Source organism: Platalea leucorodia, assembly GCF_965183815.1.
Source record: "Platalea leucorodia genome assembly, chromosome: 5".
Taxonomy (NCBI): domain Eukaryota; kingdom Metazoa; phylum Chordata; class Aves; order Pelecaniformes; family Threskiornithidae; genus Platalea; species Platalea leucorodia.
Window position 1 is genome coordinate 4,202,046 of NC_138827.1, and position 13,663 is coordinate 4,215,708.

Consider the following 13,663-nt stretch of genomic DNA (forward strand, 5'->3'; position numbering starts at 1 on the left):
CCATCTGCCTCGCAGAATAAGTGTTCTCCATGAAAATACTAAATACGTAACTTAATCTCCCCAGTGCAGGGATGTTAGTGTTTGTTACACTGCTTTTGAAGTAAGCGTTGCCTTTTCACACACAAATTACAAGGGTAAGTTGAAGACACTTAAATGCAGATTTTGTTTTCTTGTTTCTGTCGAGTGAAGTTGATTTCTTACCATGTTTGCAGCTCTGCTCTTTAATCTTAAGCTGTGCAAATATACCTAGGAATGGACTACGGATGTCTATTAAAATAGCAGTCTAATTATGCAGCATTTACTCAACTCTGTAGGCAGTAATCTGCTTGAGTTCGGTGAGGCTTTCGGGAAGACTGCATATGTACTGCCAAGATTGGTCCCAATGTGTTTGGGCAAACTTTTAATAATATGTTTTATTTTAATTTGTAAATTAATTGTGGGCTAAGTTTTAATATGGTATTTCACAAATCTTTATAAGAGTAATTGAGGAAAATGTGAAATAATGCTAAAGTATGTCTAAATTTAGATTAATGAAAATCATATAGCTCTGTTAAAGTTAGAAACCTTGGCTATTCTTGTATTGTATCTTTCCAACCATTAAATTCAGTCAAGGTATTGTACACAGCATATTGTATACTAAGTATTTTCCCCCATGTCACTTCTAATATTTTAAATAATGCTAATGTTAGAGCCACATTTTTTTCACCATTGCGAATTTCACTTGCATTCGAGGATCTTGAATCCCTGGTTTTGCTGCTGTTTCAATAAATCTACTGAATGATAACACTGAAATAACCCTTGCACAAGGATGGAGGTGCAACCTCATCTCCGGTAACAGCGACAAACATCGCTGTAATTGTATTTACAGGAGAAAAGTGTGCATCAAGGGTGAAATGCAAAGATGCATTAAAACATCAAGCTTTAAAAAAAAAAAAACCCAAAAAAGGCACAGTTGTAGCTGCTTAATTGCCCTGCTTAGAAAGACTAATGCAATGTCCAAGGAAGTAATCTCTGAATAAGTTAGGAGATGAGATCTTTCAAAGGAAAAAAAAAAAAAAGCATAGACCTATTGGGGAATTTTATGAAGAGACTGTCAAGAGCAGTAAAGCTGATGCGTTGTTAAGTGTCTTTGGGAGCGGGTTCTCGGTATTCTGTGTCTTAATGTGGTGAAAATTATTATTATCCTATTTGAACCCAAAGGGTTCCTCCGGTATAGGTGCCTCATTGAGTGGGTCTGTCAAAACGTGTGGATTGGCCTTACCCTGAAGTATTCAGCCCAGAAATACATATGATTGTAAAGGATTGAGGACAAAAGACAGCACCTATGGGGTAGGTCGCCGGTATATTTGTTCGTGCAAGGATGAATAAGTTGTGGCAGCTGGAGCAGGATGGCGGAAAGGGGAAAGCAGAAGAGCCACGGAGCGAGGGAGGAGGTGCGGGAGGGTGCGGTGGTGGTTTGGGGTGTGGGCAAGGAGGAAAGAGGTGGGTCTGACACCAGGGCTGTGCCGGACGAGTGGGAGATGGAGAAACGGGCCCGATGCTTTGAATTGGGGGATGTCGAATAGGGGACGGAGCAGCGGGGATGTCCAGATGCAGCCAACTTCTACAGAGCATTTTTGTGCTATTTGGCTGCGGTCTGGTGCTTTTAGGGCTGCTCTTAGCGTGGAAGCTGCTGCTCCACATTCATTCCCCCGAGCCCCACGGCAGGGATTTCTGGTTGACAGCCCCTGCATCAAGGGAAAGGAGAACACGCCGGGGTTTCCCGGGCTACCAACCTTTCGCTGAGGCTGCTAGCCTGGGAAGAGCCCTCAAGTCCGCCGCTCTCTGCCCCAAGCCCGGTGTTTTCACCGTTCCCCGCGATCTGCCACCCCCTCCCGCGGCTGCCGGGGGCTGACTCATGGGCAGGTGCCGGTGGCAGCAGAACGGGGCGGGGGAGCCTTCGAAGTAGCCGCGATTGGTCTGGGTTTGCCCAGGCGCCCCCGAGCTTCGCCCCTGCGGGGGCGGCGGGGCCGGGGGCGGCGGAGCGGGGCGGGGGCGGCCGGGTGGTTCCCGCCGCGCCCTCGGAACCGGCGCTGCCGCTCCCCGCCGCTTCCAAGAGGCGGAGAGGAGCGCGGGGGGGGGGACGACGACGACGGGACTCCGAGGCTGCCGTCCTGGGGAACTGCTGCAGCGGTATTGCCATTGCCCTTTAAACAGCCCCCCCCAAAAAAAAAGATGAAGACGCTTAAACGCCTCCTGCCAAAAGTAAAGAGCAAATCTCAGTTGCAATGGCTCTGCTAAAACTTGATCCTGCAGGATTTCAAGCGCTAAAGAGCTGCCGGGCTTGTATTTACTGCGGTGGGAACAAGTTGCAGGATGAAATCCAGGCATTAAGGGACCTATTTTCCACTTCGTTGTTCGCAAAGGAATCTACTGAAATGACTTGGAGGATCTTAAAACTGGAACTATGTGGAGGGAGAATGCAGTGAGTATTGGCCTGACCGGCGAGCGCCGATCCGCGCCGCGGAGCTGGGCAGGGGCTGGGGGGCGGCGGGGGGACGCCGGCCTCGGCGGCTCTCCCGGCTCGGTGCTCGGCTCGCAGGTCGCAGCAGCACCGGGGACCGGGTCGGGAGCGCCGGTTGCCTCTGCCTGGCGCGCCAGCGTCCTACATTTAACGGGGGTTGCTTGGAGAAGTATCTCTATACGTATTTACTGGAAATAGCGAACGAAAAATCAAAGCAATCCGAGCTTTTGGTGGAGGGATCTGCTAGAGCGTGCCTCCCGGGGTTTGTTTATGATAAACTGAGAATGAATCTGTTCCGTTACGAGATCAAAAAGAGCTTTATCCCACACCGATTTAGCTGTTTTCCAGATTATGCTTGTTTTGAACCTGTCAAGAAAACTCCTGCCCTTGATCCTGTGAATTACTTTGCTTCTAGCTGCTCTTCCCAGTTGGGTGGCTCGTCCCTTGCCGCTCAAGCCCGTGCATTTCTCTGGGAAGCAAAGGGCAGTTGGGAGCCCAGGATTTTCCTGACCTGGATAGGATGAGGGACGTTTCCCGGACGGCTGCGGGCTCACGGGCGCTGCCGTTAGGAAAGAGCTTAAATTTATTTCTAAGTGAAGGGGAGGGGGGGAAGTTTTGACTTTAGTCACTTTATTTCGGTTCACATGCCACATGAGATTGAAATATATATATATGTTTATTTCCCCTGTCAAATCTGCAACCTGACTAACGGCTCTTCATCGTCTCCCCTTCTCCCCCCGTTGTCCCGTCCCGTCCCCCCGCCGTGTCCAGCCCCCCTTTGCCTGTCTCCCTGTCCGCGTAGCTGCCCTCCCGGGATGCGATGTCGTTCGCAGGCTGCGGCGGGGATCGCGCCCGCGGCCAGCGGCGCGGAGGCCGGCCCTGAGCCCGGGCACCGAGGGGCGCGACATGCCCGCGGCCGCGGCATGCCCTGCACCACCACCGGCACCACCGGCACCACCGGCACCGGGACCACCGGGACCAGCGACGCCCGCCGCCGCTCCGTCTCCTGAGGCGCTGGGTACGTGGGACGGCGCAGCGCGGCCGCCAGGGGGCGCCATCGCGCCGCCGCCCGCCGGAGCCGGGCGCGCTGCCGGGCGCGGTGCGGCCGGTTCGGGGCCGCGGGCTCTGCCCCGGGCGGGCGGGGAGGGGCTGCCGGTCTGCTGGTTGTTACTCCGGTGGTTATTTCGGGGGGGTGAAGGAAGCTGCGGCGCCTTCCTGTCCGCCGGCGGTTGGGTCGGTTTATTTCCACCGCTTTCCGTGCTGCCTCTGGTCCTGCAGCGGCAGGAACCCGGCCCGCAGTGCAACGACTTAGGAAGCACAGCGGCACTGCTTTGCAGTTAAATCGTCTCTCTTGTCTGCCCCGAAAGGAGGTGATGATACGGCAAAGCCCTTGTCTTGGTGTGTGTTTCAGCAGCAGCTGATTCTGACTGATGATGGAGATGGGGCTGGCAGGATGAGAGGGGAGATCTGAAAAATGGCACCCCTGATTGGACAGCCCCGCTGGTGTTCTCTGCCTGACGCTTCGCAACAGGCTGGGCTTTATGTGGCACAGGGACTCCCTTCTTGCAGCTAGCAGGGAGCCAGTTCTGGGGGTGGAAATCCCCTGGGGCACAGAAACAGAGGGAGATCTTGCAGAGTCAGACCCGCTCTCCCTCTTCTCCCTCCTTCAGATAGTTCAGATCACTTCTATGGCTCATCTCTCTCCCCGTCCTACTCGGTCTATATTCAGTCCCCTACAGAGATTCAGCGAAGGCATGAAGTAAACCAATGCAGTGATGCTCATTTATGGAACACCCTCCCCTTCAACACCAGTGACAACTTTGTGTCTGAGATCAGCAGTTCTGAGATGCTCAAGTGAATGCCGCGTAAGAGGAGGGAGAAGAATTAAGATAGAATCTTGTGCCTCTGAATCTGTTCCAGAAATGCAGTAGACTGCTTGAGCAGCAGCTGTCTAGGAGAGAGCTTCAGAAATAAAACAGCATGGTTCTGGGAGGCTGTGAGATGTACGGAGTATATGGACTGGGGTTTCCAGCAGACCTCTGGCTCCCTTCTCTCGTTTTGAGCTAATGCACCTCTTCCTGTTAGACTGTGACTAAATTTTAAATAGACGTTCAGGACAAAGGAAAACAGATTTCTGTGTTTTACCTGTTTTAGGATGGCGAGGTTAAAGAGAAGGATGATAATGTCTTTTTAAATGATGTCAGTCATTTTAATTTTGTTGGCCATCCAGGAAGAATTTTAATGGGTCTTTCCTCTGAACTTGTGCTGCATTTTCTGCCTTGCTTGCGGGAGACCAATTGTAATACTGTCATTGGCAAGCCAACTTTTTGAGGGAATATGAGAGGCTTGAATTGAAACTAAGGTGAAGGATGCATTACAAAAAGCTACTGAAGTTTTCATTGTGTCCAGAAGCTTTCTGTTTAAAACCTTCATTGGAGTTATACAGTATGTATTTTTTTCCTCTCTGTTGTTTTTCTCATACAATGTGATCACTTTTACAGGGAATAAAGCTGGCAAAGATGAGGAAAATTGGCTGTGCTCTCCTGGTACTCCAAGCTCTTCTGGCGCCTTTGGATCTTGTTCGTGGAGCGGAGAAAAATTATCCCATCCTGAACATTGCAGTGATTCTGGGAAGGACCAAGTATATCACAGAGAGAGATATCAGAGCTCTCTGGACCAGGGAGATGTCAGCAGACCTGACTGTTGATGTCAATGTAGTGACCCTTCTGGTGAACCAGACTGACCCTAAGAGCATCATAACACATGTTTGTGACTTGATGTCCGGCACCAAGATCCATGGAGTGGTTTTTGGAGATGATACCGATCAGGAGGCAGTAGCTCAGATTTTGGATTTTATTTCATCTCAGACCTCTATTCCAATTCTTGGAATTCATGGCGGGGCCTCCATGATAATGGCAGATAAGGTAGGAAAATCTATTAAAAGCTTTTGCTGGTCTAATATACTTCACTGTGTTGATCTCTATTGTGAATAACCACTGCAGGCAGTTCAAAAAGGATGCTTCTAATTGTCTCTCTGTACTTTCAAAAAGAAAAAATATATGGAGCAGTGTCCTCATTGATCACTTATCAAATATTCTAGAATATTTTGGGGTTCATGCCTGAAATTCAACTTTCTGTCCATTGTAAAAGCAGCCCTAATGAAATTTTACCCTCCAGCACACTGAATGCTGGTCAGTTTAGAAATTTTACTAGCAAATATGACATATGGCTGTAAAAACAACCTCAAAATAGTAGGTCCATAAAATGATTTTTAGGGGTAAGATGTAAAATTATAAGTAGATGTTCCGTGATGCTTATAAGAAATAGCAAGCAATAGACCTGAATGTATTTGAGGACTACAGTAGGACTGTGTATTTGAGGACAACCATATTAAGCTGAATTTTTATGATCCACTACATTCTATAAATGAAGCAGTTTGCAAACTTGAACCAGCTCTTGTATTCACTATATTTATTAAATCAGATTTTTGCTAACCGGCTACTTCTCATTCCCTACTACAGTTTATGAAAATCCACAACGGGGTTGTCTGAACTCTGGAGCTAATGACAAATTGTCTTGTTGGAAAACATCTCTTTATGTAATCCGTTGTGAGACTGTGGAATGACAAAAGTGACTCATGTACCCAGCTCATGTTCCTTAACATGGTAACAATTTTTTAAAAAAATCCTTGCTGGCACTGCAGCATTGATCTTGTGAAGTGATCACTGCTGTTTCTGAAACAGGTGCTTAGCACCGCGCAGGACTGAGCTCTCTGGCAGGGGCTGCTGCTTAGCCTGGAAGTCCGAGAGGAGCTCCCACCGTGGTGTAAAAGAGGATAGCTGAAGAGGGAGTCCAAGTGTGGGAAGACATTTACTGGTTTTCCAGCACACAAGGCTTTCCAATGTTAATTGTAACTTATTTCCTGATATTTGTACCCTTTAGGGTTTCTTATTCATTAATTGTTATTCCTTATAAGTGGCTTTCAAATAGTACTTGAATAGTAAAGAGCTCTCCAAATCCATCTAAAAATGAAGTGGTCCAGATACGTTGTTTTGTAACTTGAGGGGGGGAAGAAGCAGCAGGGAAGATGCAATGATGAGTTACAATTGAGGAATCAGCTTTGAACTTTTGAAACTTTTTGCCTCTGGGAAAGACTTTTTCCAGTGGAGTAAGAAAGAGATCTGTCTCTCTTGGTATTTTGAATGGCCTTCCTTTAAAACTTACTGTCCTCCCCTTGCATGGCATGAGTGCTGAACTACAGCAGAGATTCTATAACAAAGGCTTTGACATCTTGATTTACATGGAAAGATCATTACAGTCAATGCTACTGTCTTAAATGTAATTGCAGTGACCAAGTTACAGAGGCAGTTGTTTCATGTGTTTTTAAATTACTGTACAGATTTACCCATCTTTATAAAGCTGGCTTTATATATATTCAGGAATTTTATTTGATATATATTTCACTCAACTTTCTATTCTGGTATAAGAACATTTGAAGATCCCAGCCAGTGCTGAGTGATGAAACACTGGCAGGAATCCTTATGGAATCGACTTCACGCTCGGTAGCGGATGCAGGATGGTACTGATACAGATCTATTTTTTACTTTTATGTAGGAGCCTCTAGAAAATGAAATAGATTGTATTTTTCTTGTCTCAGTAAGTTAATACTATTTTCATTGTATGCTAATATTGTCATTATTATACACTGTCTTTTGATTTTAGGGGTTATCACAGTTTGCTGATAAAACATTTTCGTGCTGAAACTTGGCTTCTAAGATTTCCACTTGGGAAATCAAAATTGTTCTTTTGTGAGTTAAGACAGTCTAACAGAGCTGTTTTCAGTAGCTCGGATTGGCTGAAGGAATTGTTTGTTCATGGAACTAAAAATGCCTTAATTTTTAACTTGCCTTTTGCAATGTGCAGTGTCTTGCAACTGGGTTTGGAACATCGCAGTAATGAGACTTGCATGTGTCACTCAATTAACCATTCCTTTAGGAATCCATTCCTGGAGTTGAAGGTGAAATTCACAGTGCTGTCATAAAGGCAGAGGAGGTGAAGTCTGAGGGAGAAGGACTGCAAATGTAAAATCTGTCTTCCAAGTCAGTGTCAGGATTTTAGCTGAAGCACATGGGTGTTGGCTAAATTGTGAAGTTGATCAGTGTTTGAAGTCTTCTGTTTCGTCTCAATGTCATACACTGAGATGGCTGGATATGCAGAAAAGATGCTTGGTCCCACTGCTGCTTGTGGACGTAGTTCTCTGGCACTCGAACAAGGCCATTTCATTTATGTCCTTATCATGTGGCTCTAGCAGATATTTTCCTCCTCTGTGGCATTCTGCTGGTACCATGTTTTAGATGACTTTTGCTTAAAAATGTGCCTGTGTGGTACCTGCTTGTTTGTGGTCTACCAAGCACGGCTGACCCACAGGCGGCACAACGGTTCCGTGAATTCTGTGCCAGGTGGTTGTTATATGATGCTTAACTGTCCTAACTGTGAACTAAACTGAAGGCACAGAAATGAGAAGTCATCTATAATGCTCTATACTGGTAAAGACTTCGCTGGAATGACTCAGAGTAGATAAGCTTACCATATTCTCTGTGGCTAATAAATACTATGTCAATGTGAATCTCACATGAAGATCCATCTCGTTAAAAAAGAAAAAGTTGTTCTAGGTTTCTAAATATGAGCTATGCCCGCGTTTGGAGTCGCAGTGATTAATGCAGGCCATACAGCTTTTGAAGCACTGAGTCCCTGCGCGAACATCTGCTGTGAAGGGTGCGTAGTTGAGACTGCCTCCTCCCTTGGCCCAGCTGGCTACGCTCGGCTTCGATTCGGTTAAAGTTTGCCTGCACCAGCTGCGGAGCTCTGTTGCTTGGTACTGACTATGAAAATCGACAGGCATGTGATGCCAACAAAACTGGAAGGTTTTCTCAGCCTAGCTGGTCTGCCTTCACCTGACATCTGCTGTCAAAACCCTCCCAATAAACCAAAGTGACACTTAAGGATGTATGGTACCTGCCCGATCCCGGCTGTCTGCGGAGATACCCTTTGGACAGGGCCACATGCTCTGCCTCCGGCCGATTCTATCACCGCTGTTGGCAGGGACGCTCCTGCCAGTGAACTGCTCCTTGGCTTTGGTCCCCAGTTCTGCCGCAGACTTAAAACACATTCAGATGTGGGACGGTCTGCTGAAACAAGATGAGAATTGCGTCTGGGGCATCTGTGCCAACCTGCTGTGCATCAGCATCCCTTGGAGGATGCTGAAAACAGACTGGCTGTTTATTCATCTTGTGTCTGTTGACATTTGAGGGATCTCAAACCAAACATTACTTAGGAACTGTTTCCTGACTTGAGCATTTGGTTTTAAACTTAGTTACGTTTGTTTCACCACATGCTATCGCTATAATGATAGCATTTGTGATACTTTTCTAAAACGGAACATCATGATCAGTTCTGCGATAATAATAAAAGATTTGTTTCCTTCACAAGTCGGGAAAAAGCCCCTGTGTGTTATAAATACATCCAGGAGTACTTAGCGTCTTTGAACCATACTGCTTTTGCATATTGCAAAATTAAGTCTTTCCAACTTCTCATTAGAAATCTTTCTGAAAGACATAACGTGAAGCATTTTATTGTTGTGGAAGTACTGGCAGTTATCATGCATAGCCAAACAGCATTAAAGGTGAGGGTAATTTTCCAGAAGGGCTATTACAAAGCGATGCTTCTTGAAACAGTTCTGGAAATGTTATGCAAAATACATCTTTGCTTTTCCAAAAACGAAGTACTATATTAATTTATCATTCTTCATTATTTTTTCTGCTGATAATATTGGCAATAAACACTTTTAATTGCTTAGTATAAAATCCCTTTTGCATCTACCACCACCTTCAGCTTTCCTTTTTTACCCCCATCCTCCTCCAAAATAGTAAAGATAGAATCATAGAGCAATTGAGGTTAGAAGGGATCACTGGAGGTTGTCTAACCCAACCCTAGCTCAGGGACGAGCTAACATCAAAGTCGGATCAAGTTTTGACCGTCTCCATGGATGTAGCTACCACAGCCTCTCTGGGCAAACTGTTCCAGTACTTAACCTTTCTCGCCATGCAAATATTTTCATTATATCTCATTAGAATTTCCCTCTGTACTGTGACCACAGGCTCTTCTTCTTTTGCCGTGAGTCTCTGAGTCCAGCTGTCTCTGTGTGGTTGTAGGCTGCAATTACGCCGGTCCTTACCCATCCCTTTTCTGGGGAGAAGAGTTCCCTCAGCCTTTTCTTCCACCTCCCGCGCTCCAGTCCTTTGGACTCGCTCAGGTATATTGATGTCTTGTATGGGGGGAACCCAGAACTGGACAGAGGACTGCAGATGTGGCCTCCCAAGTACCAAAGAGGGGAGTAGTCCCTCCTCTCCAGCAGCTGGCTGTGCCCTTGCTCCTGCAGCCTGGTTGGGCTTCCTCACCAGAAGGGTGCACTGCTGACTCAGGTTCAACTCCTCCGCCAGGCCCCCGTGTCCTCCAGTGCTGCTGGGATATTTAGTAAGGCATCTTGCTGGGAGTAAGTAGTGAGTGAAACTCTACTTTTAAATCTCGTTCATTCTTTTGGTGGATGTTTTTCAGGTATTTTACTGAAATACTTGCAGATGTTTGCATTACCTGTCATTTTCAGCTCATTATAGACATAGCTGGAATTGCTCTCTTTCTCCTCATTCCTGAGATACAAAAACCATACCGAACTTGTGCAAACCAGACCTCTAAGCCCAGCCTTGTAACTATGATCAGAGCACACCCCGACTCCTGGCTCTGGTACTGAGAATTTACGCTCCCTTATCCGTATATGACTTTGTACGCTGCTCTTAAGGTTTCTCTACACATTTTACAACTTTTTTGCCTTGTGTCCTCATAACACAGTGATCATACAAAAAAAGTAAAAAAAAAATTCAAAAGCCATGCTTCGTATTTGCAGTATGCATAAACATGCTTCAATTCTTGTGCTTTAAAAATTGTTGTGATGAATGGGGGGGTGTTGGGTTTGGTTTTTATTGTAGAATCTTTTCTGGAGATCATATTTTGTGCAGTGTCCTCATCAATTTGCATGTCTTCCATATGCATTATGTAGGTTTCTGTCCAGCTCATCTAGTTGGCTTGTAGAAGCAGTCCTGTATTTTTACAGAAAACCTTAAATTTAAATTTTGTAGCTTTTCATTCCTGCCCTTACTGATAACTGATGCTAGCTTGTGTATGGTACTGTACTCCTGACCATAATATTAACTTTGGCTTTAGTTGATGCTGCAAAAGACTGGAAGATTAAACTGTAGTTTAATAAATGCTTCAGTGCAAAAATACCTGTATTCGTGAAACTGGTGTTTGAGGTGTAGATATAGTAGCTTGCACTATTCCATTGCACACCATACTTCCAGCTTCTGCCTCTTTTAAAAAAGCAGTTGCATTTGACTTTCTTTCCTTCTAGCTGTACTAATGCTGCTATGGGAAGCATAACTTTCAGATATTCTCATTTTTGTTTTGAACTGCAACAAAAATTCAGCATTGACCTCCTCTTGCAAATCTGTGTTTACTTGACCACATCCATAAAAGTCAATCTATATGTATTTTTTAAAAGCAAAGTTGTCTTGCACATCCGTAAAGATTTTTAGAACTAGGCTTGTAATCTGTGGTCGTACCTTTTACGCACACGTGCCATAATTACTGTTACTAAATGGTTAAAAACATGGCTGAAACCTGTCTTACTGAGGTGAATGAAGTGAGCGGATACAATACCTTGTGCTTTTCTTCACCGGGAGCCCGTGCTCTGGGAGCGTGAGGTGGTGACGGTACAGCATGCTGGCTTACACTGCTATTCTTGGGCTGTCATTGCTATGAGAAAGTAAAGCTTTAACAGCGAGAGCTGCAGCGTTCGCTGCTTTGAGCCGTGCCTCAGAACTCGGAGGAGCATTATATTAATGACGTGAGCCTTGCTTTCTTGCTTGCTCTCTCCCCCTCTCTCTTCTTTTCTAAAGGATTTTCCTAGCTATTTCTGAGATGATTATGTTGTTCCTCATTCTCTTGTCCACACAAAAGTTTCCCTCTTAATTTAGCAAAGGAAAGCACAGAGGATTTCCTGGAATACCATGAGAGTAGACTTGAACTGTCACTCTTGTGGAGTTGAAGGGAGGGATACGTGGTTTAATTTTCTTAAGAAGAAGGAAGATAGTTTTGAAGAGATTGGGAATTTCTGTAACTAATAAGCAGTGGAAATCTTCTAGAGTTTACTTGATTTTTGATGTAGCTCAGGTGTGGGTAAGTTCCTGGTTTTTTTAGCTCGTTTGAGTTGATGCAGTTGCAGCTGAGCCCAGGGTGGGGCCCTATAAACCACTCTTGCTTAGGGGAGAGGAGTGTGTGGCTTCGCTTGGATCAGGTCATTTCCAGTAAGAACAATATATTTTCATCTCAGAGGTACTGTTTTCTTTCTCTTCAACCTCTCTGTTCTTACAGGTCTTGAAAACAGAAATCCATAAGTGTCTTTGTTTTGAGCGACAACATTTTAAAACTGGTAGTAAGTCACTGTTGTAGACCACCCATGCAATCTCTCCAAACTATTGCCTGCCTGTAGGTAATTATAACACAGCAGACTCCTGAGCTGTAAAAGTAGGACACCAGACCTTCAGCATTATTTTCTGCTTGTAGACATTCCTGACGGCATCTTTGGAATTTTTTTCCCAAGAACATTTTTAAATATCAAATCCAATATTATTCCCTTTAAGCTACAAAATAATAATAGGCTATTATAAAGCACATAAGACATTTCTGGCAATCAGAATATATCTAGAGAACATACCTGAAAATAGTCATCCTAATAAAATTATGCAGTGAACAGAACAGAAGGGCCTTGATATCATGTCAAATGCATTTTTCATGTTTCATCTATTAATTATTTTTGAGAGGATGCTTAGATTATTTGAATAGAGAGTTTAATGGTGTGTTTTATTTGTCTCTTATTTGAACTAACAATTTAATTTGAAGAATTTCTTTATAATTTTTTTGGACTTGCTTGGAAGATAGCTGGGGTAGATCTGCCTACATCAGTGATGGTACAGAGAGCTTTGTATAGATGAACAGAGAAACTTTGCAGTTCACAACTGTTTTTATTTGTTAGAAATCTGTGGTTATCTGGGCCAGCTTTGCATATACTCTTTTCTCCCCCTCTTCGCTCCTTCCTCTTCCTCCTCTGCCTCCCCATTTTCCTGGAGCTATGAAGTTGTGTGGATTTTACTGAGGGAGCCCAGCCTGGATCGTCTCCACACCATCTGTCACCATATTGTTTGTTTAAATCCTTGAGATATTTTCTTCCGTACTTCACTGAAATAAATAAAACTGTAGCAGCATCATTGGCTATTTTTATTAGATTTAGACTTAATGTCCTTAGGAGGAAAAACCCTGTGCTTGCAATTGAGGTGCATAAGCTAGATGCAGTTTGCAAAAATGGACGTGGTTTAATTCTCTTAGTGCAGAGCTCCAGTTATGCTGTGTGTTCGCCCTCCAACCGAGGGCCCCTCCGGCTTCTCAAGATGGAGACCTAGCTGGGGCTCTCGAGGCCCCGGAGAGGCAGTGCTGCTCGAGGATTATGCTTGGGTCTCCCCGCTGTTTCTAGGAAAAGGTTTTCTGCTCTTCTGTAAATGCATGGCAGCTAGGAAGCATTTCTTTTTGAGCATTTGCACTCAAAGAAGCTGTGCTAGAAGGCGCACGATGATGTATCTTCCTCTATGCTGAGACTTGATATATTGGCTCAGGGAAAAGTTGAGACTCACAGGCTCTGTGTGAAACCAGAACTGGAAATAGGATTGGTTAGAAGGGGGAATATTTCGGAGAGAAATTAAATTAAAGTGTGTAGAAGAAATGAAGTATAAAAGCTGAACAATCAACAGGAAAACTAGCTTGATTCCTGATATGCACACATGATATTCCAGGTTGCAGATGGGGGTCACTTGGCGTCCAGCAGCTGTAAGGTTGTGGTATGCAGTTAACGTTGTCTCGCCTTTCCCAACAGCAATTTCCCTTGTACTTTCCACACACATGAAGCTTAAGTGATCAAAAAGCCTGAGTGTTTGGAAGGAGAAGGAGGTCCCAGGTGTACAAGTTATCTCTTACTTAGGGAAGAGCAAAAGTCCC

General features: G+C 45.0%; 1 protein-coding gene across 1 annotated transcript in view; it reads left to right on the forward strand.

Moving 5' to 3' along the window:
- Positions 1 to 2,446: 2,446 nt before the first annotated feature.
- GRIN2A (glutamate ionotropic receptor NMDA type subunit 2A) overlaps positions 2,447 to 13,663 on the forward strand; it is a gene marked incomplete at both ends in the record, with an annotated part of 190,226 nt that continues 179,009 nt past the window's right edge. The window contains 2 exons of the mRNA XM_082313177.1: positions 2,447 to 2,464; positions 5,005 to 5,427. Of these exons, the coding sequence (XP_082169303.1) occupies positions 2,447 to 2,464; positions 5,005 to 5,427 (441 nt within the window). The remainder of the gene's footprint in view (positions 2,465 to 5,004; positions 5,428 to 13,663) is intronic.